At 43.3% G+C, this 26,993-nt stretch overlaps 1 protein-coding gene across 2 annotated transcripts in view; it reads left to right on the plus strand.

The window, feature by feature from the left end:
• LOC140494103 (arginyl-tRNA--protein transferase 1-like) overlaps nucleotides 1-26,993 on the plus strand; it is a 67,723-nt gene that overhangs the window by 27,399 nt on the left and 13,331 nt on the right. For both annotated transcript variants that reach the window (XM_072593072.1, XM_072593073.1), the window contains 4 exons: nucleotides 7,536-7,639; nucleotides 10,657-10,821; nucleotides 15,789-16,114; nucleotides 26,032-26,160. In XM_072593072.1, the coding sequence (XP_072449173.1) occupies nucleotides 7,536-7,639; nucleotides 10,657-10,821; nucleotides 15,789-16,114; nucleotides 26,032-26,160 (724 nt within the window). The remainder of the gene's footprint in view (nucleotides 1-7,535; nucleotides 7,640-10,656; nucleotides 10,822-15,788; nucleotides 16,115-26,031; nucleotides 26,161-26,993) is intronic.

Consider the following 26,993-nt stretch of genomic DNA (forward strand, 5'->3'; position numbering starts at 1 on the left):
CATCAAGTGAGACAGTGAGACAGTTATTTCAACAAGTGGGTCAACCAACTCTCTCCCAGATTGGCGGCATGGTGGCTCAGTGGTTAGCACTGCTGCCTCACAGTGCTAGGGATCTGGGTTCAATTCCAGACTTGGGTGACTGTTTGCCTGTGTGGAGTTCGCACATTCTCCCTGAGTCTGCGCAGATTTCTGCCGGATGCTCTGGTTTCCTTCCACAGTCCAAAGATTTTAAAGTTAGATGGATTAGCCACGCTGAAAAAAAACTTGCCTCATCATGTCCATGGATGTGCAAGTTAGGTGGGTTAGCTATGGGAAATGCAGGGTGATGGGGTGTGGCTCTGGGATGGGATGCTCAATGGGCTGAATGGCTTCTTTCCACACTGTAAGGATTCTAAGTCAAGGAAGTTAAAGATCACACAACACCAGGTTATAGTCCAACAGGTTTATTTGGAAGTACTAGCTTTCAGAGTGCTGCTCCTTCAGGTAGTTATGGAGTAGCATCCTTAGACAGAATTTATAGCCAAAGATTACAGTGTCATGCTTGCAACTGATATGATATGTTGAACAAACCTAGATTGCTGTTAAGTTTTTCATCTTTTGGAATGGGCTGCAGGTTTCGGTTCGTTAATATGTAAATCCCAGAACTTCTTTTATGTCACATTCTCGAGATAACTAAAGGTTTTATAATAAAAAGTGACATCTCAGCTCAGACAATGCATTAAAGGTGTGAGGTTAGAATCTGTCTGTATCCCAAAGTAGGAATTTATAAAATGTTACTTGGATTGACTGCCTGCAAATTGTGTGCTTTTCAAACAAAGTAAAATGAATCTGCAATATCTTTCTCTCTTTCTCTCTCTCTCTCTCTCTCTCTCTCTCTCACATGCTTGCACACACAAAAGTCTCTTGGGTGAATTTATATTTGCAGAATTGTAATTGCAGATGCATTCTATTTTGTTCAAAAACATATAATCTGCAGGCAGTCAATCCGTGTAACATTTTATAAATTCCTCCTTTGGAATTGAGCCAGTCTGATTCAAGATTGGGATACAGACAGACTCTAACCTCGCACCTTTCATGCATTGCCTGTGTTGAAATGTCACCTTTTTTTTAATAAAACCTTAAGTTATCTCGCGTATTCGATTTGAAAGAAAGTTGTGAGATTTACATATTAATGAACCGAAACAAGCAACCCAGTCCAACACCGGTACCCCCACATTAACCCAAGGGAAGTAGAATTAGTGTTCAAAATGTCCACTTTCCACATTGCTGCGTTAAACACTCATGAGTCAGTCACCATGTTTATAGCCAATTCCCAATAACGTGTTTCTACTTTTTAATGTGGTTTGTAAATTAGAGAAGTTCCCAAAAAAATGTTTTTCATTTTGTGCAGTTCCTGTGAGTGCCCAGTCTGTTTGAAAACATTGTTACCTTATCCACCTCCCCAGCCTCCAATGTCCTCCCCTACTCCCCCTCTCTGCTTCCTGCTGTCTCCCTCTTCAACCACTTCCTAATTCCCGCTTGGCAGAGGGATGGGGAGACAGAGTGAGAAGGGCTACAACTCAGATGGAGGGGAGTAGAGCTGTTTTCAGAAAGAGGCTGTGATGTTGGGAAGGAGGGAAGAGCAAGAGGATCATGGGAAAGTGATGAGTGGCAAACCAGAAGTAAGCAGAAACTGCTCGTTGATAAGAGGCCAATGGGTCCAAGATATGCTAGAGGACTTTAATGCAAAATTTATCCACCAGAAGCACAGTTCACTCTCTATTTGCTTAAGGGTAAGTGATTGTTTAGTATGTCTTTTTAGGAACACAGTAGGAATACTAACTAAAGGATAGGTTTATAGCACAGTAACTACAGAGTAAGGACTCTTGGTACATTGTTCCATTAGCACTTTCACAATAGGCATAGCAATGACTAGATATAGAACAATCCTCTCTCACCATCAAATATTGCAGGGCACAGATAATGGGTAAAGTCCTACCTGAGTATATATTGAACATTGTTTGAGGCAACGATTCGGTCTAGTGGATATGTTGAACTAATTCTGTTCTCATTTTAATTCATGCAAATTTTAGAGACTTCCTTTCCCTCCATATCAGCTGATGACTTCTTCCAAGTAATGAACTTCCAAAATGAAATGAATCTGTTCATTTAAATCCCAGAAAGGTAAATTGGTGACACCCTCCCTGGCCTTTGGTATCCACAGAGTTGAGATCCCCACTTTTCAGAAGCAGAAAGACTGTCCATTGGTGCAGCGTATATAGTGGTTTGCTCATGGGTCCATCTGCATTGTAGACTGAGCAGATACAGCAGCAAGGGAACAGTGTTTTATGTGATGGAACCATTTGGTCTTTCTATTATATAGGTAGGTGTGAGCAGAGCTACGGTTTGAAAATTGTGGAGCTGATTCTGCCGTGTCTGGTGCTTGACCCATTCAATTGCTCCAGGACATTGACCCAAGTCTTCCAATCAGCATCAGAACTGACACTGATCACTGTGCACTTTCATTTAAATGGATAGGGTATCGGAATTCAATGGAACAACAAAACAGCCCTCTCAGCATTGCAACCCTCGCAAGAGGATTGAAGCAGAAGCTGTGCCTCATTTTTATGACACTAACTGCCATCATTAAGCTTTAACTGTCCTGAAGTGCCTGCTGAGATTGCCTGTTTGAGCTGGAGACTGATCATCTCCTGATTGAGATGTTAAGATCTACCGCTGAGCCACGATTAACACACTAGCTTCATCAACAGCCCAGACAGTGTCGGAATAAAATATGTTTCCTCTTCCCACCCTCAGGAACAAGCTGGGAGTCATCGAGTCATACAGCGCACAAACAGACCCTTCGGCCCAACCAGTCCGTGCCAACCAGTTTTCTAAACAGGCAGTCCTGTCTGCCTGCATTTGCCCATATTGCTCTAAACTACTCTTTTCCATGTACCTGTCCAAATGTCTTTTAAATGTGGTAACTGCGTCTGCTCTGTGATTGAATTGAGTGAATGGGTATGGATGGCATGGTAGGTATGACAGTGGGGGTTCCAGGGGGTTGTGGGCTTGGTGGGAATCACAACTGCGGATGGGAAACTGGGGCTCGGGGAGACTGGAGGCAAGGATTCAGCAGACACCGAGGCAAAGTTCAAGGAGGTGGATGAGAACCGAGCTACAAATTTGAGAATGCATGCTTAAAAGGGACAGTGCTCAGTTCCAGTAATATAACTACCCTTGGGACTGTAGACTCATCACTCAAATATTTTTTGATCCAATTTTCAGTCTGATTTGTTATATTTTGACAGTGTGCCTGAATCCATTACTGAGATAAATGGATCAGATAGAGACTCTGTGCGCAGTGAACAACAGATCTCCATGAACACATTACTACTTAGTGGCTCAGCCTGACTGATTTTATTTTCCCCTGAGTTTAATTGGCATAACTGTTTGTTATTCTTCATTGAATCCCTACAATGTGGAAGCAGGCTATTCGGCCCATTGTTCCACACCGACCCACCAAACAGCTTCCCACCCAGACCCATCCCCCTACCTTATCCCTGTAACCCTGCATTTCCCATGGCTAACCCACCTGACTTGCACATCCCTGGATACCAAGGGCAATTTAGTTTGGCCAATCCACCTAACTTGCACATCTTTGGACTGAGACAGGAAACCGGAGCACCTGGAGAAAACCTACACAGGCACAGGGAAAATGTACAAACTCCACACAATTGCCTGAGGGTGGAATTGAACCCAGGCCCCTGGTATTATGATGCAGCAGTGCTAATCACTGAGCCACCATGCTGCCCATTCTCTAACTTACTGTAGATAGTTAAAATAGCATTAATGGTCTGCAGGACACCATTACTTCTGTTCAATTACAATTTACTTGTTAATAGGGCTGTTTCTCAGTCTATTGCTTGACCCTTAGTCCAATGAAATATTGGGATATTAGTTCAGATTAATTGATTAGAGTGTGATGTAGAACGCTGTTAGTAATGGAAGTTCAATCCCTGTAGCATTTACTCCCCTGGCTCCCAAGTTGAGAAATCTCCATCAGGGCAGTTTCTGGATTGAAGGACCCAAGATGTGCCCTGGGAAGCCCCAATGTGCAGACCTCCGGGGGAATTGCCCAGGAAGTTTGAACTACTATTAGGCAAATCCCCTGCTCCCCGGGACCCTTTACATTAGTGAAAAAAATTGAAGAGATTGCTTTGTTTAAACACTGGACTTGCTTCACGTTTCTGGAAGTTGGGCAGGTCAATGGAGTAAGGGCTTGTTACCAAACTGGTTGAAAGTGCTAAGCTTGTCAAAACTTTTCGTCAGGCATTCGATAAGGTTCCCCACAGTAGGCTTATTCAGAAAGTTAGGAGGTATGGAATACAGGGAAATTTGGTTGTCTGGATACAGAATTGGCTGGCCCGTAGAAGACAGCAAGTGGTTGTGATGGATAATATTCTGCCTGGAGGTCAGTGACCAGTGATGCAAGTACCTGTTCTTGGGCCTCTGCTCTTTGTCGTTTGAATAAATGACTTGGATGAAGAAGTGGAAGGTTGGGTTAGTAAGTATGCTGGTGACACAAAGGTCGGTGGTGTTTTAGATAGTGTGGAGGGCTGTTGCAGGGTGCAGAGCTGTGCTGAGAAATGGCAAATGGAGTTTAACCTGGAGAATTGCGAAGTGATTCATCTTGGAAGGTAGAATTTGAAAGCTGAATGCAGGGTTAAAGGTTCTTGGCATTGTGGAGGAACAGTGGGATCTTGGGGTCCATGTACATAAATCCCTCAACGTTGCTTTAGATTAGATTACTTTACAGTGTGGAAACAGGCCCTTCGGCCCAACAAGTCCACACCGACCCGCCGAAGCGTAACCCACCCATACCCCTACATTTACCCCTTACCTAACACTACGGGCAATTTAGCATGGCCAATTCACCTGACCTACACATCTTTGGACTGTGGGAGGAAACCTGAGCACCCGGAGGAAACACTCGCAGACACTGGGAGAATGTGCAAACTCCGCACAGTCAGTCAGTCGCCTGAGGTGGGAACTGAACCCGGTTCTCTGGTGCTGTGAGGCAGCAGTGCTAACCACTGTACCACCGTGCCACCCAAGTTGATAAGGTGAAGAAGGCATATGGTATTTTGGCTTTCATTAACAGGGGGATTGAGTTTCTAACAGCAGTAAGATTTTGCTGCAGCTCTACAAAACCCAGGTGAGACCACACTTGGAATACTGTAACCATTTCTGGTCACCCTATTATAAGAAAGATGTGGAGGCTTTGGTGAGGGTGCAGAGGAGATTCACCAGGATGCTGCCTGGACTGGAGGGCATGTCTTATGAAGAGAGGTTGAGTGAGCTAGGGCTTTTCATACTGGAGAGAAAAAGAGAGGTGACGTGATAGAGGTGTACAAGTTAATGAGAGACGTGGAGTAGGTAGCCAAAGACTTTTCCCCAGAGCAGAAATGGCTATCACAAGGGGTCATAATTTTGAGGTGATTGGAAGAAGATTTGGGGGAGATGTCAGAGGTAGGTTCTGTATGCTGGTGCGTGGAATGCACTGCCAGCGGTTGTAGTAGAGTCAGATACATTTGAGATAGATAAGAGACTGCTGGACAAGCACATGGATGGCAGTAAATTGAGGGGTGTGTAGGTTAGGTTGATCTTAGATTAAGATAAATATTCAACACAACATTGTGGGCCGAAGGGCCTGTACTATGCTGTACTGTTCTATGTTTACCATAATGTAGGTGACCCAAACAACTGAAGCACACCAACAATGGTAAACCCCAATTCAGCATAAGGAGTCTGGAGCTAATTTACCTACAACAGAAAAGGCTGCAAGGTCCCTGACAAAGGCCTTTAATATAATGACAGGATTCTATAAAACATACAAGGAGTTTCCACTTGTGAGAGAATCCCAAACTATAGAACCTATAAGTATAAGAGCTATCTCTAACAAAGCAGAAACCTTATTTCATTCCGAGGTGACCTTTGTAGAGGTTTATAAAACCATGGGTGTACGGATAAGGTGAATGGCAGGTGTCTTTTCCCAAGAATGAGGGATTTCAAGTCTAGGGGGACATATTTTTAAGGTGAGAGGAGAAAGATTTTAAAAAGACATGAGAGGTAACTTTTTTTATACAGAGTGGTTTATGTATGAATGGACTTCGAGAAGAAGTGGTAACTGTAGCAGATTCAGTTACATCATTTGATAGACATTTAGAGAAGTACATGAATAAGAAATGTTTGGAGGATGATGAGACAAGAGCAGGCAGGTGGGACTAGTTTAGTTTGAGTCTATGTTTAGTCAGCATGGACTGGTTGGACTGAAAGGTCTGTTTCTGTGCTTTATGACTCCAAGTAAGGTAAATGTAGGGCTAATTCTCAAGCAGAATGGTTAAGGCAAATGGTAGTTGTGTAAGTACATAGAGTCATAGAGATGTACAGCTTGGAAACAGACCCTTCGGTCCAACCCGTCCATGCCGACCAGATATTCCAACCCAATCTAGTCCCACCTGCCAGCACCCGGCCCATATCCCTCCAAACCCTTCCTATTCATATACCCATCCAAATACCTCTTCAATGTTGCAGTTGTACCAGCCTCCACCACATCGTCTGCCAGCTCATTCCATACATGTACCAATTCTCTGTGTGAAAAAGTTGCCCCTTAGGTCTCTTTTATATCTTTCCCCTCTCACCCTAAACCTATGGCCTCTAATTCTGGACTCCCCGATCCCAGGGAAAAGACTTTGTCTATTTATCCTATCCATGCCCATCATAATTTTGTAAACCTCTAGAAGGTCACCCCTCAGCCACGTAGCAGAAAGGACTAGAGGTAGGTCTGAGAGGCAATGAAATAAGGTCAGAGGGGATTGGTCTGGAATCCACAGACCATTTGGGCTGATGTTAGAATTTGTAACAGAAATTATCTAATAGAAACATAGAAGCTAGGAGGAGGCCATTCAGCCCTTCAGGTCTGCTCCACCATTCATCATGATCATGGCTGATTCTCCAGCTCAACAGCCTAATCCTGCTTTCTCCCCATAATCTTTGATCCCATTTGCCCCAAGTGTATATCTAGCCACCTGTGTTGAATACATTCAATGTTTTGGCATCAACTACTTCCCGTAGTAATGAATCCTACAGGCTCACTACTCTTTGGGTGTAGAAATGTCTCATCTCCATCCTAAATGGTCCACCTCAAACCCTCAGGCTGTGATCCCCTGGTTCTGGACAGACCCACCACCAGGAACATCCTCCCTGTCTAGTCCTGTTAGAATTCTATAAATCTCTTAGATTCCCCCCATTCGTTTGAACTCCAGTGAAAACAATCCCAACCTAGTCAACCTCTCCTCATATGTCAGTCCCGCCAACCCAGGAATCAGCCTGGTGAACCTTTGCTGCACGAGAGAGAGAGAGAGAGAGAGAGAGAGGGAGGGAGGGCGGGCCCTTCCTCAGAAAAGGAGATCAAAACACTTCCCTGTCCCTCCAAATGTACAGAGTCAAGTTTCCATTGCCCCACGCTGAGAGTCATTTTGCTACTGTTTCAGGTGCCACGTCTTGGACTTTCGGATATCCAGATCACAACGTAGAGTTCTAAAGAAAATGAGGAAACTTTTAACAAGTACGGGTGGTTTAGTGAAGGAAACAGCTGGTAAGTATGCCACAGAGGTTTGTACGTTCCTGTGTAACTGGAAACCAATGCCCAATCAATAGAAAGAACGGTTTGTGTATGGGAAGTGTTGTGTGCAATGCAAAGACTTCCTGATTGCATTTTTGATTCATTTAGCCATTCTGATTATTTCAATAACTGGGCTTATTGTGTTATCTCTCTCCTGAAGCAGCATCTTTATTGCTTCCATTCAACTGAATTGAATGGCTGTAGCAGTGGCTCAGTCCCCTGCTGGAGAGCCGCTGGTAATCCCATTTCCAGGTTCTCCGATTTCATTGAATCCCAATCACTCCACTGAGCTGCCCAGCTTCCTGGCTCCAAAAGCCACCTTGTTCTCAGCAGCACCACTCGGTGGCTACTGCTGGGAATGCACAGAACTCCGGGTCAGGAGCAGATGGGCCCCACGGCAAATGTAAGCAGGGTGGGCTTTATCTGGGGCCAGTAGGGCATCCCTAAGCAACTAGGGAAGTGGGTGGGGGAATGATGAGTAGGCAGGATTCTCTCGCAAGTATGTTTCCTTCTGCCTCTGTTTGGGTGTTGATGAAGCAATCGCGTTAACTCTTGGCTCAGTGGTTGGTCTCTTGACATTTTGATCAGGTGTTTGTTGGTCTTGAGCACCACGTAACTCGAACAGGCACTTCACTACACTGCACTGAGGGTCACTTTGCCAAGCCTGCTGTCTTCCAGACAAGATGCAAAACCGAAACCACGTCGGCTTGTTTCAAGGGAAGCTCAGTATCCCTTGGCACTGTTCAGAGAAAAGCAGGAAATCCTCCTGGTGCCATGAATCTTGACTAACAACATGACTTGTTTCTCATTTACTGTCAGTGGAACCTTTGCTTATTTGCAATGTCGCTGCTACAGCTATTTATAATCATGAGTTTGTTCTTCCATGCTTGGTAGGTGTAGAAAGCAAAGGAAGACTTGCGTTTAGACAATGACTTCAGGATATTCCTGAACATTAAATTTTGTTACAAATGTACAATTTTTAAAAATCGGGCAGTTTGTGCAGAGCAACTCCCACAAGCATGATAACCACAAGATCATGTTTTTTTTCAAAATCATCATAGAATCCATACAGTGTGGAAAGAGTCCATTTGGCCCATTGAGTCCCCACCAACCCTCCAAAGGGCATCCCACCCCCTACCCTATCCCTGTAACCCTGCATTCCCCTCGGCCAATCCACGTAGCCTGCATATCCCTGGGCACTATGGGCCAATTTACCATGCCCAATCCACCTAACCTGCACTTATTTGGATTGTGGGAGGAAACCGGAGCACCCTGAGGAAACCCACACAGACACAGGAAGGCTGTGCAAACTCCTCTCAGACAGTCACCTGAGGGTGGAATCGAGCCTGGGCCCCCAGTGCTGAGGTAATGTTGGTCAAGAGATAAAAGGTTGAATGACAGTGTAGAAAAACTGTGGTGTGGGTTTTTTAAAAAATGTCAACCTGAGATGGCAAAAGGGTTTGATATTCATGCCAGAAGGTGTTCTCACTAACAGTGCAGCAGTCCCTCAGTGCAGCATGGAGGGTTAGCCTTGAATCTGTGCTCATGACTTGGAACCTACAGCCTTCCGAATCGTAAGTGAGAGAGGAAAGCTGACATCTGATTGGTTTAGCAAGTGGTGATTCAAGGGATGCCATTTGATGAATCCCAATACATGGAGTAGGACGTCGCACTGGTTCTCCCCTACAAGAGGCAACTTTGATTTTTGTAACATGAATGAAACTGAATTGGCAGCTATTTTGACATCTCTTCCCCAGATTTGTCTGTTAAAGCGATCTGCTGATTTTTACATTGCCATGTTGCCACGATTCACTGGGGTGGTGGGTTGGAAAGCAAGCCCTGCTATTCTCTGAGTCCTCACAAACATTTATGTGATTAAAGGAAAAACGTAAAATCCCTATGACGATGCTGCTCCTTTAACAAGGTTATGTTGTCCTTGGCTTTTTTTTCCAGAGGTCGTAAAAGCAGTGATTCCACAATGTCTAGGTTTGAAGCGTTTTTGGGCCAATTTGAAGATGGCTCACAAATACTGCCCCAGGCAGAATTTGTACAATGAAAGGGGAATGGCCAGTTGTCCCAGCTCAGCTTTTCTCTGGTCTGGTTTGGTCTGGTCTTTAGTAGTCTGGCTAATCACTGAAAGCAGGCCGTCTTGAGGCTGCTGGTCTAAGAAGCAGCTTATGATAGGTCTCTGACTTAATTGAAGTCACAACTTGCAGCATCTGCTGTAGAGAAGGTCCACCACTTTACTTCATGTTTAAAGTAGCTGACTGCAAAAAACAGAGGGAGAGAGCAAGAGTTTTGTTTTTGCTGCAGGACATAGTTTTTCTTTTGGACTCTGGATCCTACTGGACTCAAACCTCTATTTCTCTCTCCACAGATGCTGCACACCTGCTGAGTTTCTCCATCATTCTTTTGTGTTTATTTAATTCCTCCCCTTCTTGACCCAGCAGGGCCCAGAGTGAAACTTCTGTGTGGCTCAATCTCGCCACTGGACTTTGTATTTCTCCTCTGCTAAAGCGACCCTCGTAAACAAGCACCAATTGAGAGCAGATTTTTAAATGTTTAAAGAATTAATAATTTTTTTTAAAGAAAACTCCTTAAATTTAAATTGACTGAAGAAACATTATGTTGTTTACTATTTTGGAAGACTCCAGTGCTGTAAAAAGAGGCAATAGAGAAAATATCAACCAAGCCGCTTAACGTCAAAGGGAATAAAATCATTTAGATGTTTAAAACTGGCACCTGAATTGCTATCACACTAAGTCAAAATGATCTCTAAGTTTTCACTGCAAGTATAACCAATCGTAATTTCTAGCCGTAAATTTTGTTCCAGGAAACCAAATGACAAAGGAGCATGTTGAAAGAATTTTTTTTAAAATCATTGCTACATTGATAGAGACTTCTCATGTATTTGCCATGGTTGTGACTTTGTGTGTTTATTCATTCTTTCCTATTCTCACTGTAATCTGAGGTGCCATTTCTTTGTGAAGGGGTTAGCTCCGAGGAGGACACCAGGTGCCATAATGGGAAACAAGTCTCTGAAGCCGCACCGGGCAAGTCGAGCACTGGGCAGACCACGTTGGCATTATCCGATGGCGCTGAGGGAAACAGAGTGTCAGACCAGCGGAGTGTGGGCAGCAGCCAGACCTGGCCTGGTGAGCTTCAGTCAATCATAAGCAGGCAAATGGGACTAGATTAGTTTCGGAAACTTGGTCAGCTTGGACAGGTTAAACCGAAGGGTCGGTTTCTGAGCTGCGTGACTCTCTGTGCAAAATGAACTGCAACAGGGGAATGGGGTGTCTACCTCCGTCTTAACAGACATCAATGAGCTGGGTGGCAAGGAAATCTTGCAGGTGAAATCTGACTGGAAGCCAGTGACCAGTTGTGTGCCGCAATGATCGATGCTGGGTCCACTGCTCTTTGTCATTTATGTAAATAATTTGGATGTGAATATAAGAGGAAGGGTTAGTAAGTTTGCAGATGACACTTAAAATCAGTGGTGTAGTGGACAGTGAAGATGGTTATCTCAAAATATAATGGGACTTTGATCAGATGGGCTGATGGGCCGTGGAGTGGGAGATGGAGTTTAATTTTGGTGTTTGAGAGGTGTGGCAGTTTGGAAAGGCAAATCGGGGCAGGATGTATGGGAAGCATTGCCAAACAAAGAGACCTTGGGCTGCAGGTTTCACTCCTTGAAAGTGGAGTGGCTGGGTAGTGAAGAAGGCATTTGGTACTTGCCTTTATTGATCAGTGCATCGAGCATAAGAGTTGGGATGCTACGTTGTGACTGTACAGGACATTGGTTAGGCCACTTTTTGGAATACTGCATTTAATTCTGCTCTCCCTGCTATAGGAAGGATGTTGTGAAGCTTGAAAGGGTTCAGAAAAGATTTACAAGGACGTTGCCAGAGTTAAGGGGTTGAGCTATAGGAGAGGCTGAGTAGGCTGCTTTTTCTGGAGCATCGGGGGCTGAGAGTTGACCTTACAGAGGTTTATAAAGTCATGAGGATAGGTTAAACAGTCAAGGTCTTCTCCAGGGGTGGGGGTGGGGGAAGACCAAAACTAGAGGGCATGGGTTTAAGGTGAGAGGGGAAAGATTTAAAAGTGACCTAAAGGGCAACTTTTTCACCACATGAGGGTGGTGCACGTCTAGAATGAGCTGTCAGAGGAAGTGATGGAGGCTGGTACATATACCCAAATTTAAAAGACATCTGGATGGGTGTATGAATAGGAAACATTTAGAGGGGTATGGGCCAAATACTAGCAAATGGGACTAGGTTAATTTAGGATATCTGGTTGGCATGGACAAGTTGGAGTGAAGGGTCTGTTTCTGTGCTGTACACCTCAGACTCTTAAGTCAGAAGGTTGCAGAGGTTGATAGATTTGGTGAGTGGGAACTTGGAGCTTGATTTGGAGCAAGCACAAGGTATCCCACTTTGAAGAAAGGAAAAGGCAGATCAGAATATATTCTAGTGCTGGGAAGTCAGGAGCTGTAGATTAACAGAAATCCAAAGGTTCAATCACAGATATCAGTCAAAGCTCGTAGCCAGGTAAAAGGAAACTATTTGGTGGGTTACAAATGGTTGGAAGCTATGTTACAGCTGTACAGGACTATGGTTAGACCCCACCTAGAGTTCTGTGCTTAATTTTGGTACCACAGCTCAGGAAGGATATATGATCTTTGAACAGGTACGGTACAAATACATCAGAATGATGCAGAACAGATTGCAGAGACGAGACTTGTATCCCCTTAGTTTAAAAAGAAATTAAGTGATTTAATTGACTTAAATCTCCACTTGTTGGAATCATGCCTAGCCCAAAGGAAGAGAGTTGTAATCTTGGGGTCAGTCATCTCAGCTCCAGGACATCTCTACCCCGAGGAACTCCTGCAGTGGTTTAGGCCCAATCATCTTCAACTGCTTCATCAATGACCTTCCCTCCATCATAAGGTCAGAATTGGGGATATTCGCTGATGATTGCATAGTATTAGCACCATTCATTATTCCTCAGATACTGGATACATGTCCAAATGCAGAAAAACCTGACAATATCTAGGTTTGGGCTGACAAGTGGCAAGTAACATTCATGCCAGACACTGACCATCTCAACGAGAGAATCTAACTGTTGCCCCTTGACAGTCACTGTTATCAATCAATCCCCAATATCAACATTCTGGGGGCTTACAATTGACCAGCAACTGAACTGGACTAGCCACATAAATATTGTGGCTACAAGTGCAGGTCAGAGGCTATGAATCTTGCAGCAAGTAACTCCCTAAAACCTGTCCACCATCTACAAGGCACAAGTCAGGAGGGTGATGGAATGCTCCCCACTTGCCTGGATTGGGGCAGCTCTAAAAACACTCAAAAAAAAACTTGACACAATCCAGGCCAATTGGCATCTCATCCACAAGCATGCATTCCATCCACCACTGATGCTCAGTAGCACCAGGGTATACTATCTACAAGATGAACTGCAGAAAATCATCTAGTCTGCTTAGACAGCACAGTCCAAATTCATGACCTCTGTCATTTAGAAGGACAAGGGCCATCAGCCTCCTGTTAACTTCCAAGTCACTCACCATCCAGACTTAGAAAGTATATCCCTGTTTCCTCACTCATGGGATGAAAAACCTGGAGCTCCCTCCCTGAGGGCATTGAGGGCGTACCACTGCCACCTTGAGGACAGTTAGGGATGGGCAACCAATACTGTTTCAGCCAAGAAAGCCCACATCCCATCAATGCTTTTTAAAAACTAAAATAGTCAAATTCAAAACCGTTTCCTGATTTACAATTACTAATTTTCCAGATTCCATCTGTAAAATGCTCACTGTTTGAAATAACTCCAGAGGTCAGTATCCTGTCACCAAGTCATTCGTTATTTACACTTGGAGAGTCCTTGACACTGGTCCAGCTCCCTCAGAGCCAGCTCTCAAAGCAAACAGAACCTCTGTTACTCCTGTTTATATCTGTCAGCAGGGCTCCCTGATTGGGGCTGTTAATCTGGTCCAATCAGGGAATCTCATTCTATAAGATCCACCTGGCTGACCTCATTACAATCACGACAGTGTTAACTTGACCATTTTAAACAATATGTATAGAAACTTTTTTCACCTGTAGCTAACGTTCCCTGGTACTTTAATTTTACCCTCTTTATTAATTTTTGTCATTCTTTGTTTTTTACATGTTGTCCAATACTCTCAAATGCATCCATTTGCAAGCTGTGCGCTTTTTCTTTTAACCTTTTATTTATAGAATCCCTACAGTGTGGAAGCAGGCCATTCAGCCCATTGAGTCCACAACGACCCTTCAGAGCGCATCCCACCCAGGCCCACCACCACCCCTCACCACCCCCCACCACCCCCACCCCCTCCCCCCATCCTATGCCTGTAACCTTGCATTTCCCATGGCTAACCCACCTAGCCTGCACATCTCTGGACTTTGTGAAGAAACCAGAGCATCCAGAGGAAACCCATGCAGACATGGGGAGAATGTGCAAACTCCACACAGATAGTCACCCAAGGCTGGAACCGAACCTGGGACTCTGGAGCTGTGAGGCAGCAGTACATACTATTGAGCCACATTATTATATTTAACTTTTTTAGATAACCACAGATGGTGGATCTTCCTGCTAGAATTGCTCCTTTTTGTTGGAATGTATCTATTTTGTGTAATCTGAAAAACACCTTAAATGTCACTACAGTTTCTACTGTTCTGTTTCTTAATCTAATTTGCAAGTTAAGTCTTTTCGCACCCTTCTTATTGCCCTTGTTTAAGTTGAAAATGCTAATCTTGGACCCACCCTTCTGTTTACTGAAACCGGAGTTAAAACAGAAGGTATTACCTAGCAGCACTTCAAGATCATTAATCCTACCTTATTGGGCACAGTATCAGGTCTAATATAACCTGTTGCCTGGTTACTTCTAGAATATGCTGTACTAAGGAGCTACCCTGACAATATTATTGGAGCTTCTCATCTAGGTTTCGTGTTGCACCTTCACCTATGATTGTTTTTCATACCTTCCTAACCAGATCCAATTATTTCTCCCTCTATCTTAACGTGTTGTTACTCTTGGGGATCTGTACGTCACACCCTGAAGTCACTTTCTTGTTTTTATAATTTCTGTACTCGTCTAAAACTGCTGCTACAATGTGGTTTACTGATGTTGGGCTGTCCATCTCTATTGTATTAAGGCCATCATTAATTTGCAGAGTGTTCATTCCCTCCACTGAACTCCTGTCCTCTTAAATGCCATGCACTCTTCATTGTCTTAATCCATGTCTCAGTAATTATACTAATTTATTGTTCTTTGCACTATATACATTCATTTTGTTTTGTGTTGAGTCCTGTGTAAGTTCAAATACAGAGCCTTAAACCTTGTCCTTTGTTATTTTTGAAACCTCTAACTTTATCTATAATGTTACTTTTGTACTCTGTTCCCCTTCCTAACATAGTCCCATATTAATACCTTGTCTTACCTTGTCTCTATTCTTTGATATACCACCCAAAGCTTCCCAAATGTTATCCCACCTCCTGTTCCGTGTAAGTTGTATGCCTCACTCTGTCTAAACAACCTATGATCTATGTCTTTGCTTACTATGATCTGCCTATATTGCTCGAAACAAAGCTTTTCAATGTACTTGGATACATGTGACTACGATAAATCTGATCAAATCCAATCAAAACCTTGTTCCCTCATTTTAGTTTAAAACTCCTTTTTTTTTCTATTTTCTCCGTTTTGAGGCTTTCTAGAACATTGTTCCCAATGCAGTTCAGGTGTCCACTATCCCAACCATAGGGTCTTCATCCCTAGTGCTGATGCTAGTGCGTGAAAAGCCAAACTCCACTTCCGCTGCACCAGTCATTGATTCATGCTTTCATTTCTCTCATCATATTTACCCTATTCCAATTTGTACACAGCTTGGGCAATGGTCTGTTTAGTTTGGTGTGTAGCTGAGATGATGAAGTGTTTCTCGCCTCTGATGCACTGTTCTTCAGGAGTTGCTGCATACAAGCAAGAAGGAGCTCACTTGGAAAATTTACAGAGAAGTCACTGAAGTGTCTTATTGTAGCCTTTCAAATCAATGAACCCAACAGCATTCTTTTTCTCTTTCTTCCCCAGTTGAAGATGAGGACTCTCAAATGCATACCTGCCACAAAGCCAAAGAGAGCCGGACAGAGCTCCTACAGAGCCCGGAGAGGGGGCATCAGGCAGAGCTGGACTCCACAGAGTCGGAACTGGTGGGACTGACGGAGCGCAAGGCCCCAGGTCAGGAACCAGCTCCTTTGCCAGCTCCGCAGCCATCCTTGTCACAAACCTCCATGAGCACTGTGCACCCATCTCCCATCCCACCTCCACTCCATTCCAAGCCTGCGCCTAGCCATACTAGATCATTAGAGGAGCTCATAGTGGACAACACGCCTGTCACATCATTGCACCAGCTGGAGGTAAGAATCTGTATTCCAGCTCCCATCCATCAGCGAGACAACCTGTTTGTTCATTGTAGTCAGAGGATCACAGGGCAGTTTTTAACACCTAACTCAAAACAAAAGAGCAGGAGTAGGTCATTCAGACTTTCAAACCTGTCCTGTGATTCTTTAAGATCATGGCTGATCTGCCTCAGGCCTCAACTCCATGTGATTCAATATATTATAGAGGTTTAGACTGAGACAGACACACAGTACGATATGGTTAGACCTGGCTTTTGTGTAAAATCATTCTACAACTCATTCTGAATTTCTCTCCAATTTTTTTTATTCATCATTGGGTTAATGGCTAGGTCAGCATTTACATAATTGCCAGGTATCAGTTAAGAGTCATCCACATTGCTGAGACTTGGAGTCACATGTAGGCCAGACTAGGTAAGGATGCCAGATTCCCTTCCTTGGACAGCATTAATAAACCAGATGGGCTTATAGTCTTCGGTCACCATTGGGCTAGCTTATTCTGAATTTAAATTCTGCCGTCCGTGTTAGTAGGATTTGAACTTATGCCTCTAGCATATTAACCTGGGGTTCTGGACTACTGATCCACTGACGTTACCATTATTCCACCACCTTCCCTTTTCTAAAAGAAACTGGAGAGGTGTGAAACTTCCTGCAGACTCCCTGAAACCAGTTTTGTTTAATGCATTCATGGGACATGACAACTCTGTTATTGGTTTGCATCCCTTCGAGTCACTTGCAGAGGCAGCTCAATAAGAGTCAGCCACATTATTGTGGATCTCGAGTTGAACATAGGTCAGATTTCAGTCTCTAAGGGATATCAGTGAATTGGATGGGTTTTTACAGTAATCGGTATTTGTTTCATGATCACCATTAATGGGACTAATGTTTTCAATTTCAAATTTAATAGAGTTTAAGGTCCAGCTATCATGGTGGGATTTGAAGTCATATCACCCGACCATTCGCCTGAACCTCTGGATCCCTAGTCCAGTGAAGTAATCACGTGCCTCCATCTCCCTTGATTTCACCCTAAAATCCACCTTATTGTGATCTTGGAGAAAGTGAGGACTGCAGATGCTGGAGATCAGAGTCAAGAAGTGTGGTGCTGGAAAAACACAGGCAGCATCTGAGGAGCAGGAGAGTCGGGCATATGCCCTTCAGTGAGCATCATTCCTGATGATGGGCTTTTGCCCGAAACGTCCGCTCTCCTGCTCCTTGGATGCTGCCTGACCGGCTGTGCTTCTCCAGTGGCACACATTTTGACTTTCGATATGACCTTGTCGGATATTGGCTCCAGTGCTTTGGCCGTTTACAGGGTGAAGTACAAAGGACAAATAGGATTGCAGCTAGTTTGTAAAAAGTATACACTGAGGGAAGAACAATATTAAAGAGCACAGGTACAGGAGGATTGTAAATAGCAGAGAAATAGGAAGAGTGAAGTTAGCTCTGCCATACACTTTATGATGGGTCAAGATGAATCTTTATGTTCTTTGAAGCTTCTCCAAGCTACTCCTTTTGTGGTCCTGGTTTGTAGATAGTTTACCTGATGCACGCTGTAAGTGGAGACTGAATGATCTGCCCAATAACAGATGAGAATGTATTGAACCAAGATTTAATCAAGTGAATCCTCTTCAAATGTGAGACTGGTCAGTATTATTTGACCAGAGGGGTCAAGTCCAGACCAGACTTTTACTTCACACATGTTCGCGCTCTGATAGACTTTGCTGGGTGACCACTGAGACTGAGATATTCTTTCCTCACTTTAACCAGGGTCACTGGGACCAGTTGTTTGATCCAGCTGAGATCAAATGTCTGCGACTGAACTTGGGATCCACTGTCCAATAAGGATCCAAGCTGCACCGTTTGATGCACTTATTTGACAATCCTTTGGGCCCACCTATCACCTTCAATATCCTGTTAATTTGCAAATACTTTGAGATGGGAATGATGGAATCCAGCTATAAAAGTCCTCAGGGGACAATCAGGCAGTGATGCTTTTAGGTATGTCCTTACAGTGTGCAGTGAACATTCATTACATTTCCATAACATTGATCATTATCAATAAAACAGGACAACCTATTAATCTCTGCCCCAATCATTAGCAAACTGCTATCAAATGATGCTTTCTCACTGATGTCCCGATCACCGATGCACAGTCTGTGTTCACTGGGACCACTCGCCTCCTCATTCCAGTACAGCCTTAGTCCAAACATGGACATAAGCTCAATTGCTTGAGTCAAATTGAATTTAGGGTGATCTGGGAGATGATTGGGATAGAATGAAGGTAGATGCAGTTGTTGGAATTCCCTGATAACCATCTCCAGCTTTGTCTATTATCTTTGGCAGCTTCAACAATAATTTCTCTTCATCATAATGCCAGCAGTTCATAGATGTGTGCTTTATTCGATTCCTTTGTAATGGTTGCAATAATGGAGTTGGCCATTCCTGCAGACAGAAATGCCTGGTCAGCATCCAGCCTTGGAGTGATAAGTGTCAGGCAACATGCTACACCAAATGCAGGTGATCCTCCCAAAAAGGAAAGCCTAACTATGTTCACTTGACATTAAATGACATTAAATGTGTCCCTGAACAACATCATCCTGGGTTTTGCCATTTGACCAGAGGTTCAAATAGTCCAGGCATGTAGCTACCTGAGCTGGTCAGAAGCTTGGAATTCTGTGGTAAGCACTGTTATGGATTAGACCAGACCCCTTCAAAATATTTTAAGAAGATAGCTTAGACCCTAACTTTTTCTGGATGGGTAAAACTTCTGGCTGTAACAGGCTGCTGCTTTTAGTTTTGAGGTATTTTAGGTGTTGGAGGTGATTTCCTCGAATTCCAGGAGCACCAATCACTGTTTTATATGCTGTTGCGATTGTTTTGGAACTTTGGAAAAAAAAAAGTCAAAACAATGGCATTTTTAAAAGAGAGAAAAGTAGACAAAGGCAGCAAGCACATGGTCTGTAAGGGAGAGAGAGAGAAACCCATACTGCTAACTGACACAGCTGTGAATCTGCGCAGTTACTGCCTTTGCTGTTTGAATTCCTGTATCGCTGGACATCAGAGTGCGTCCAGGAAAACTTAACAAATAGCAAAATTCACAACTGATCTTGAAGGAACCAGCTTGGGAGTCGTCACAGCACAGAAACAGATAAGTAAATAGTTTTAAGTATAGCCATGCTGTAAATCTACAATAGTGAGTAGAGTGGGTTCTTTCTTGATTATATGTTTTTATTGTGATTTGTTTCTTGATCAAATTTTGAAAATATAAGCCTTAAGTATTAAGTTAGCCTGGAGCAATGTTTTGGAGAGCAATAAGACGGTGCTATTTTCTGGGTCTGTAGATTGGAAGGAGTACAATGGCCTTGAGGAGAGTGACATGCTCTTCTTGTTGGATGTGGGAATTGACATGCTCTTCTTGTTGGATGTGGGAATTTTGGGAGAGTTTAAAAGGTTACTGAGGATTATATCTGCAAAAAATGTCATTGGTTGCAAATCCTGTCAGATTGGATTGGTTGGAGTAACAGTGAGAGGCAATGAGGAATTTACAAGAGCTAGGGGCTGTGGATGGCAGTTATAGGAAGGGAGAAAAGCTGCAGATAGAGTCAGGTAGATGAGTTAACTTCAAGAAAGGTAGGCAGGTAGTACAGGAGTCTTCTGTGGCTAACCCCATTTCAACAAGTATGCTGTTTTGGAAAATGTAGGGGGTGATGGACTTTCAGGGGAATGTAGCATATACAGCCAAGTTTCTGGTATCAAGACTGACTCTAATGTAATGAGGGGTACATTGGGTTCAAAGCCATTGATTGTATTAGGGGACTCTAGTCAGGGCACAGACAGCAGCGAAAAATCAGAATGGTGTGTTGTCTCCCTGGTGCCAGAATCAAGGATGTCTCAGAGAGAGTGCAGAATGTTCTCAAGGGGGAGAGGGACCAGCAGGAGGTCATTGTACACATTGGTACCAAAATCATAGGAAGGGAAAAGGATGAAATTCTGAAGGGAGAATATAGAAAGTTAGGTGGGAATTTTAAAAGGAGATCCTCAAGGGTAGTAATATTTGGATTACTCCTGGTGCTACGAGTTAGTGAGGGTAGGAATAGGAGGATAGAGCAGATGAAAGTGGGGCTGAGGAGCTGGTGCATGGGAGAAAGGTTCATGTTTTTGGATCATTGGAATCTCTTCTTAGATAGAAGTGACCTATACAAGAAAGATGGATTGCACCTGAATTGGAAGGGGACTAATAGACTAGCAGAGAGATTTGCTAGAGCTGCTCGGGAGGATTTAAACTAGTGGGGGGAGGGGGTGGGGTGGGGAGGTGGGACCCAGAGAGATAGTGAGGAAAGAGATCGATCTGAGACTGGTATAGCTGGAAAAAGGAGCGAGTCAAACAGGCAGGGACAAAGCAGAGAACAAGGTAGGACTGATACATTAAACTGCATTTATTTCAATACAAGAGGCCTAACAGGGAAGGCAGGTGAACTCAGGGCATGGTTAGGAACGTGGGACTGGGATATTATAGCAATTACAGAAACACAGCTCAGGGATGGACAGGACTGGCAGCTTAATGTTCCAGGATACAAATGCTACAGGAAGGATAAAAAAGGGAGGCAGGAGAGGAGGAGGAGTGGAGTTTTTGATAAGGGATGGCATTACAGCTGTACTGAGGGAGGACATTCCTGGAAATACATCATGTGCCCTTTTTGTTCTTTGGGTGGAACTGAGAAATGAGAAAGGGATGATCACCTTATTGGGATTGTATTATAGACCTCAAAATGTGTTGCTGGAAAAGCGCAGCAGGTCAGGCAGCATCCAAGGAACAGGAGAATCGACATTTCGGGCATGAGCCCTTCTTCAGGAATGGCTCATACCCGAAACGTCGATTCTCCTGCTCCTTGGATGCTGCCTGACCTGCTGTGCTTTTCCAGCAACACATTTTCAGCTCTGATCTCCAGCATCTGCAGTCCTCACTTTCTCCTTGTATTATAGACCCCCTAAAAGTCAGACAGAAATTGAGAAACAAATTTGGAAGGAGATCTCAGTTATTTGTAAGAATAGGGTGGTTATGATAGGGGATTTTAATTTTCCAAACGTATACTGGGACTGCCATAGTGTTAAGGGTTTAGATGGAGAGGAATTTGTTAAGTGTGTACAAGACAATTTTCTGATTTAATGTGTGGAATCCCTACCAGGGAAGGTGCAAACTTTGACCTATATTTGGGGAAAAAAGGCAGGGCAGATGACTAAGGTGTCAGTGGGGAAGCACTTTGGGGCCAGCAACCATAATTCTATTAGTTTTAAAATAGTGATGGAAAAGAATAGACCAGATCTAAAAGTTGAAGTTCTAAATTGGAGAATGGCCAATTTTGATGGTATTAGGCAAGAACTTTCAAAAGCTGATTGAGGGCAGATGTTTGAAGGTAAAGGGACGGCTGGAAAATGGGAAGCCTTCAGAAATTAGATAACGAGAGTCCAGAGACAGTATATTCCTGTCAGGGTGAAAGGAAAGGCTGGTAGGTATAGGGAATGCTGCATGTCTAGAGAAATTGAGAGTTTGGTTAAAAAAAAGAAGGAAGCATATGTCAGGTATAGACAGGATAGACCGAGTGAATCCTTAGAGTATAAAGGCAGTGGGAGTGTACTTAAGAGAGAAATCAGGAGGGCAAAAAGGGCACATGAGGTAGCTTTGGCAAATAGGATTAATGAGAATCCAAAGGGTTTTTACAAATACATTAAGAACAAGAGGGTAATTAGGGAGACAATAGGCCCCCTGAAAGATCAGCAGGTGGTCTTTGTGCGGAGCCACAGGAGTTGGGGGAGATACTAAATGAATATTTTGTTTAATGTGGAGAAGGACATGGAAGATATAGAATGTAGGGAAATAGATGGTGACATCTTGAAAATTGTCCATATTACAGAGGAGGAAGTGCTGGATGTCTTGAAACACATAAATGGATAAATCCCCAGGACCTGATTAGGTGTACCCTAGAACTCTGTGGGAAGCTAGCCAAGTGATTGTTGAGCCCCTTGCTGAGATATTTGTATCATCGATAGTCACAGGTGAAGTGCACAGCCTGGAGGTTGGCTAATGTGGTACCATTATTTAAGAAGAGTAGTAAGGACAAGCCAGGAAACTATAGTCCAGTGAACCTGAAGTCGATGGTGGCCAAATTGTTGGAGGGAATCCTGAGGGACAGGATTTACATGTATCTGGAAAGGCAAGGACTGATTCGGGATAGTCAACATGACTTTGTGCGACATGGGATCTTGATCAGATGGGCCAATGAGCTGAGAAGTAGCAGATAGTGTTTAATTTAGATAAATGCAAGGTTCTGCATTTGGGAAATCAAATCTTAGCAGGACTGTACACTTAATGGTAAAGTCCGAGGGAGTGCTGCTAAACAAAGAGACTTTGGAGTGCAGGTTCATAGTTCTTTGGAAGTGGAGTCGCAGGTAGATAGGATAGTGAAGAAGGCGTTTGGTATGCTTTCCTTTATTAGTCAGAGTATCGAGTACAGTAGTTCAGAAGTCATGTTGCAGCTGTACAGGATGTTGGTTAGACCAATTTTGGAATATTGCACGCAATTCTGGTCTCCTTCTTATCAGTAGGATGTTGTGAAACTTGAAAGGGTTCAGATAAGATTTACAAGGATATTGCCTGGGTTGGAGGATTTGAGCTATAGGGAGAGGCTGAACAGGCTGGGACTGTTTTCCCTGGAGCGTCAAAGGCTGAGGGGTGACCTTATAGAGATTATAAAATAATGAGGGGTATGGATAGGATAAATTGACAAAGTCTCTTCCCTGGGGTGGAGGAGTCCATAACTAGAGGGCATAGGTTTAGGGTGAGAGAGGAAAGATATAAAAGGGACCTAAGGGGCAACTTTTATGAGCAGAGGGTGGTGCGTGCATGGAATGAGTTGCCAGAAGAAATGGTGGAGGCTGGTACAATTGCAATATTTAAAAGGTATTTGGATGGGTATATGAATAGGAAGGGTTTGGAGGGATGTGGGCCAAGTGCTCGCAAATGGGACCAGATTGGGTTGGGATATCTGGTCGATATGGAGGGTCTGTTTCCATGCTGTACATCTCTATGACTCTGTGACTTATTTACATACTACCGTTAAAATACAAACAAAAGCAGGAGGAATTTAGAATAACTTAACAATTGGAAAATTTTTCTGAATAATAAATACAGTACCAATTACTAATCAGGTGTTCTAGTTAAATACCTTCCCTTGGCAAAAAGGTAAATTCAGACAGGTTCTTACAAACAGTTCTCCCATCCAGAAGGAAGCAACATCAAGAACAATTTATGAGAAAGTAGCAGCTAGGAATCATTTACTGAATTTGCTGGGACCCAAACAGCTTCTGACTGCTACAGCTTAAAATAAAACTATTTTGCCTGATCTGTGAGAACTGGCCATTCCTCTTCCATTGTTACAACTGTTTAAAGAAACCTAAAGGCCTCCTAAGTTATTGACTGAAGCCATCTGCGGTAGCCACTTCGTTACCTCTGCCTTTACAACCTCTCTTAAAAAAAAAACTCCAGGTCAAAATAATTTTTATTTAAAGTGACAGCATCATCACCACAGCTCCCCTCTTAACATGCTTAGGGAACTCCATTATTTACAAGGTGCAAGTGGGAGTGTGTTGGAATGCCCTCCATTTGCCTGCGTAAGTACAATTTCAACGACATGCCAAGGTCAACAACATGTGGGGAAAAGCAGAGGTGATTGGCACCACATTAAACATTCACTTCCTTCATTGCTGGCGCACAATGGCATGTACCATCTACAAGATGTACTGCAGCAACTTGACAAACCATTTTCAGCAGCCTCTCTCAAAACTGTGATCTTCAGGTAGAAGAACAACGGCAGCAGATTTTTGCAAAAACCATCACTGCGCATCATACCATTGTGGCTTGGTCAGACCTCAACAATCATTAATCACCTGATGGGTCAACGTTTTAGTGCTCTGGGTGCACTATCTCCACATGGACTGCAGCAACTCAAAACTCTTCATCAGCCTCTTGAGGACAACTTAGAATGGGCAATAATTTCTAGCTTTCCGAGTGTCGTCTCTGTTTCTAGGAATTAATCAAAAAAACCTGTTAAAAGTCAAACAGATGAATCCAATGGTGACATGGGACATTGCCCATGGTTTTCCACATGTTCAGCTAGAGACACCAGTCATTATCTCCCATGGAGTGGATGCTGAGCAGTTACCACATCAAAAGTGGTGTACCCCAGTTGAGAGCCAGGCTCAGTGCAGTGTTGACAATGACATCGAGCAGATTCCCACAAGTCCAATGAGAATAAATAGCTGAGGTTTATTCAGAAATTGAGGTACCTCACCACAGGTGGGGGAAAAAATTCCCAGAAAAGTTGGAAGATTCTAGATTTGCAAGATTTCAATTTTTGTTTTTTAAAAAAATATATGTTCTCATCCCATTTTTTCTTTTAATCGCAATTTTCTCATGAAGTCTGGTAAGATTTTCGACGGTGGGGGCATCACACAGCTCTAGGCTTAACCTGATGTGTAGTTTCCAGCAAAGCCACCCAATGGTTACCAACTGCAGTATCCCAAGAGACTTCTCTGTTTCACTTTGTGCTGAGGTTATTGAGTCCTGCAGTCGGGCCCCAGATCAGGGGGAGGGTACTATCCCAAGGTGCTTACTGCCAATTGTCACCCAGTGGGTTCTTCTGGACATGTGGATGTTGAGCAAACAGTCTAGAACAAGGTTCTGGATTAGTGGTGCTGGAAGAGCACAGCAGTTCAGGCAGCATCCGAGGAGCAGTAAAATCAGGCAAAAGCCCTTCATCAGGAATACAGGGATTAGGTTTATTTAATTCAGAACTGGACCTGGGATCCCCTGGCTTACAGGACAACAAACATCAGACTTGCCTAGCCTTCATGGCCTGGGAGAGGTTAAGATGCTGTTTAATTTCAGAAAGAGAATCCTTGTCTTCTGTTGTTTCTTGGAATCTCTCCTTTTATGTCCTGACAGGTTAGCCCCCCCAAAAAAATGGAAATTGTTCATGCTTGGTGGATACGTCTCTGGTTACGTTGGAAGAAATTTACAGGAGAATTTCACCTTGTTTGACAATTTTAATGTGTGCATGTTAACGTGGTTTACATGAACAAAAATAATCAAACAACATGTGCTATATTTCAGGCTTGGTCTTGTTAGTGAGGTCCTCCTGGTTGCATTTTTGCTGTTTAAAACGAGATTAATGATTCATCAGGATTGATACAGTGAAGTGATTCTATCCAGTAGCAAAGTCAAAGGAGCAAAGGAGACAAAATATTAAAAGTAGAGTCACATAATCTTTCCACATAAATGAAAGTGAAAATATGAAATTCTATTCCCAAAGGGTATGTGGGTGTTTGGATCGAAACTTTTAACACTGGAAAATGTTTGTTATTTTTCTTGTTGTCATTCATGTGTTGAGTGTCGCTGGCTGGACCAGTATTTATTGCCCCAACTTTAATTACCCTCAAAGATGATGATGAGTTCCTTTGACCCTCTGCAGCCCATCTGGTATAGGAAGGTAGGGGAGGGAGTTCGAGGATTTTGACCTAGTGACACTGAAGAAAAGATGAGTAGAGTTTCAAATTGATATGGTGTGAGATTTGGAAAGATATGTGGATCTGCACCAAGTAGGCTGCAGTTAAGAACTGGTTCATCACCACATCCTTGAGGATAATGAGGAATACTGGATGGAGTTGAGGAACAGAACAGCCATGAGCTAATTGGAGTTAGAGCACTCTCTAGAAGGAATGAATGGCCCACTTGTGCAACAATGCTCAAGTGTACATAGTTAATTTCCCAAATAGGACAGCATTTGAATATCAGGCGCGGGTAGTTTGCTGGCCTCTGTTGTATTCAATGAGAGTCTTTCTTTTTCCTGTTGCACTGTCAGGTGAAGCTACTGAGACTTTCTCCTCCAAGCCCTGAGCTACATGCTACGTTTGGTGAATCATACAAAGTCTACAGGCGGTACCAGATGCACGTGCACAAAGACACTGAAGTGATGGCCTCGGAGGCAGAGGTAGCCATCTGGACTGACCTGTTAAAGCTGTGTAGTGGCATCCTAATGGTTGGGGATTGTATTTCTGTGAGAGATACCTGGGATCGCATTGTGCACTGGCATCAGGGAGCCTCTGCTACAGGTAGCAGAAAGTAGATGGCTGCTTCTTATAAACAAAAGATTCCCGGAGTACTTTACAAATAAAAACACCCTCAATTCCAATGCCTTAAAACAAAACGTGAAACATGATGCAGATTATCTCCTGGGAGTCAGTATTCACATAGAATATGAACCTTTTAGTCATTTTTGTGTCAAGACCCTGTTAGAATTCCTAAATTAGAAATTAGAATCCTTACAGTATGGAAACAGGTCCTTCGGCCCAACAAGTCCACACTGACCCTCCGAAGAGTCACCCACCCAGACCTAATCCCCTACTCTCTGTTATCCTATATTTACCCCTAACTAATGCACCTAGCCTACACATCCCTGAACACTATATGGGTAATTTAGTACGGCCAATTCACCTAACCTGCACATCTTTGGATTAATTTGGGTCATCCAATTGAGATTGACTTCCGAATGTCATCGCTAATTAACCTTACCATTAACAGAGAAGTGAAGTCATGTGTTAGTCTACAAAATTCAAGACCTAAATTGTTTGTATTGTACCACCAATTTTGTCAGAGTTTTATTTGTTGTGTTGCTTATTTCTTTTCAACAAAATTACCAAATGCTTCTATAGGGTTTTGATATATGATTTCATCTTCAATTCTTCCAGGATTCTTTTAAGTTAAACACAAAATCCAAATAAACTGGAATAATCCAATTACACAGCCTGTATAATTAGTCTCCAC

This window comes from Chiloscyllium punctatum, chromosome 23, assembly GCF_047496795.1.
Source record: "Chiloscyllium punctatum isolate Juve2018m chromosome 23, sChiPun1.3, whole genome shotgun sequence".
Taxonomy (NCBI): domain Eukaryota; kingdom Metazoa; phylum Chordata; class Chondrichthyes; order Orectolobiformes; family Hemiscylliidae; genus Chiloscyllium; species Chiloscyllium punctatum.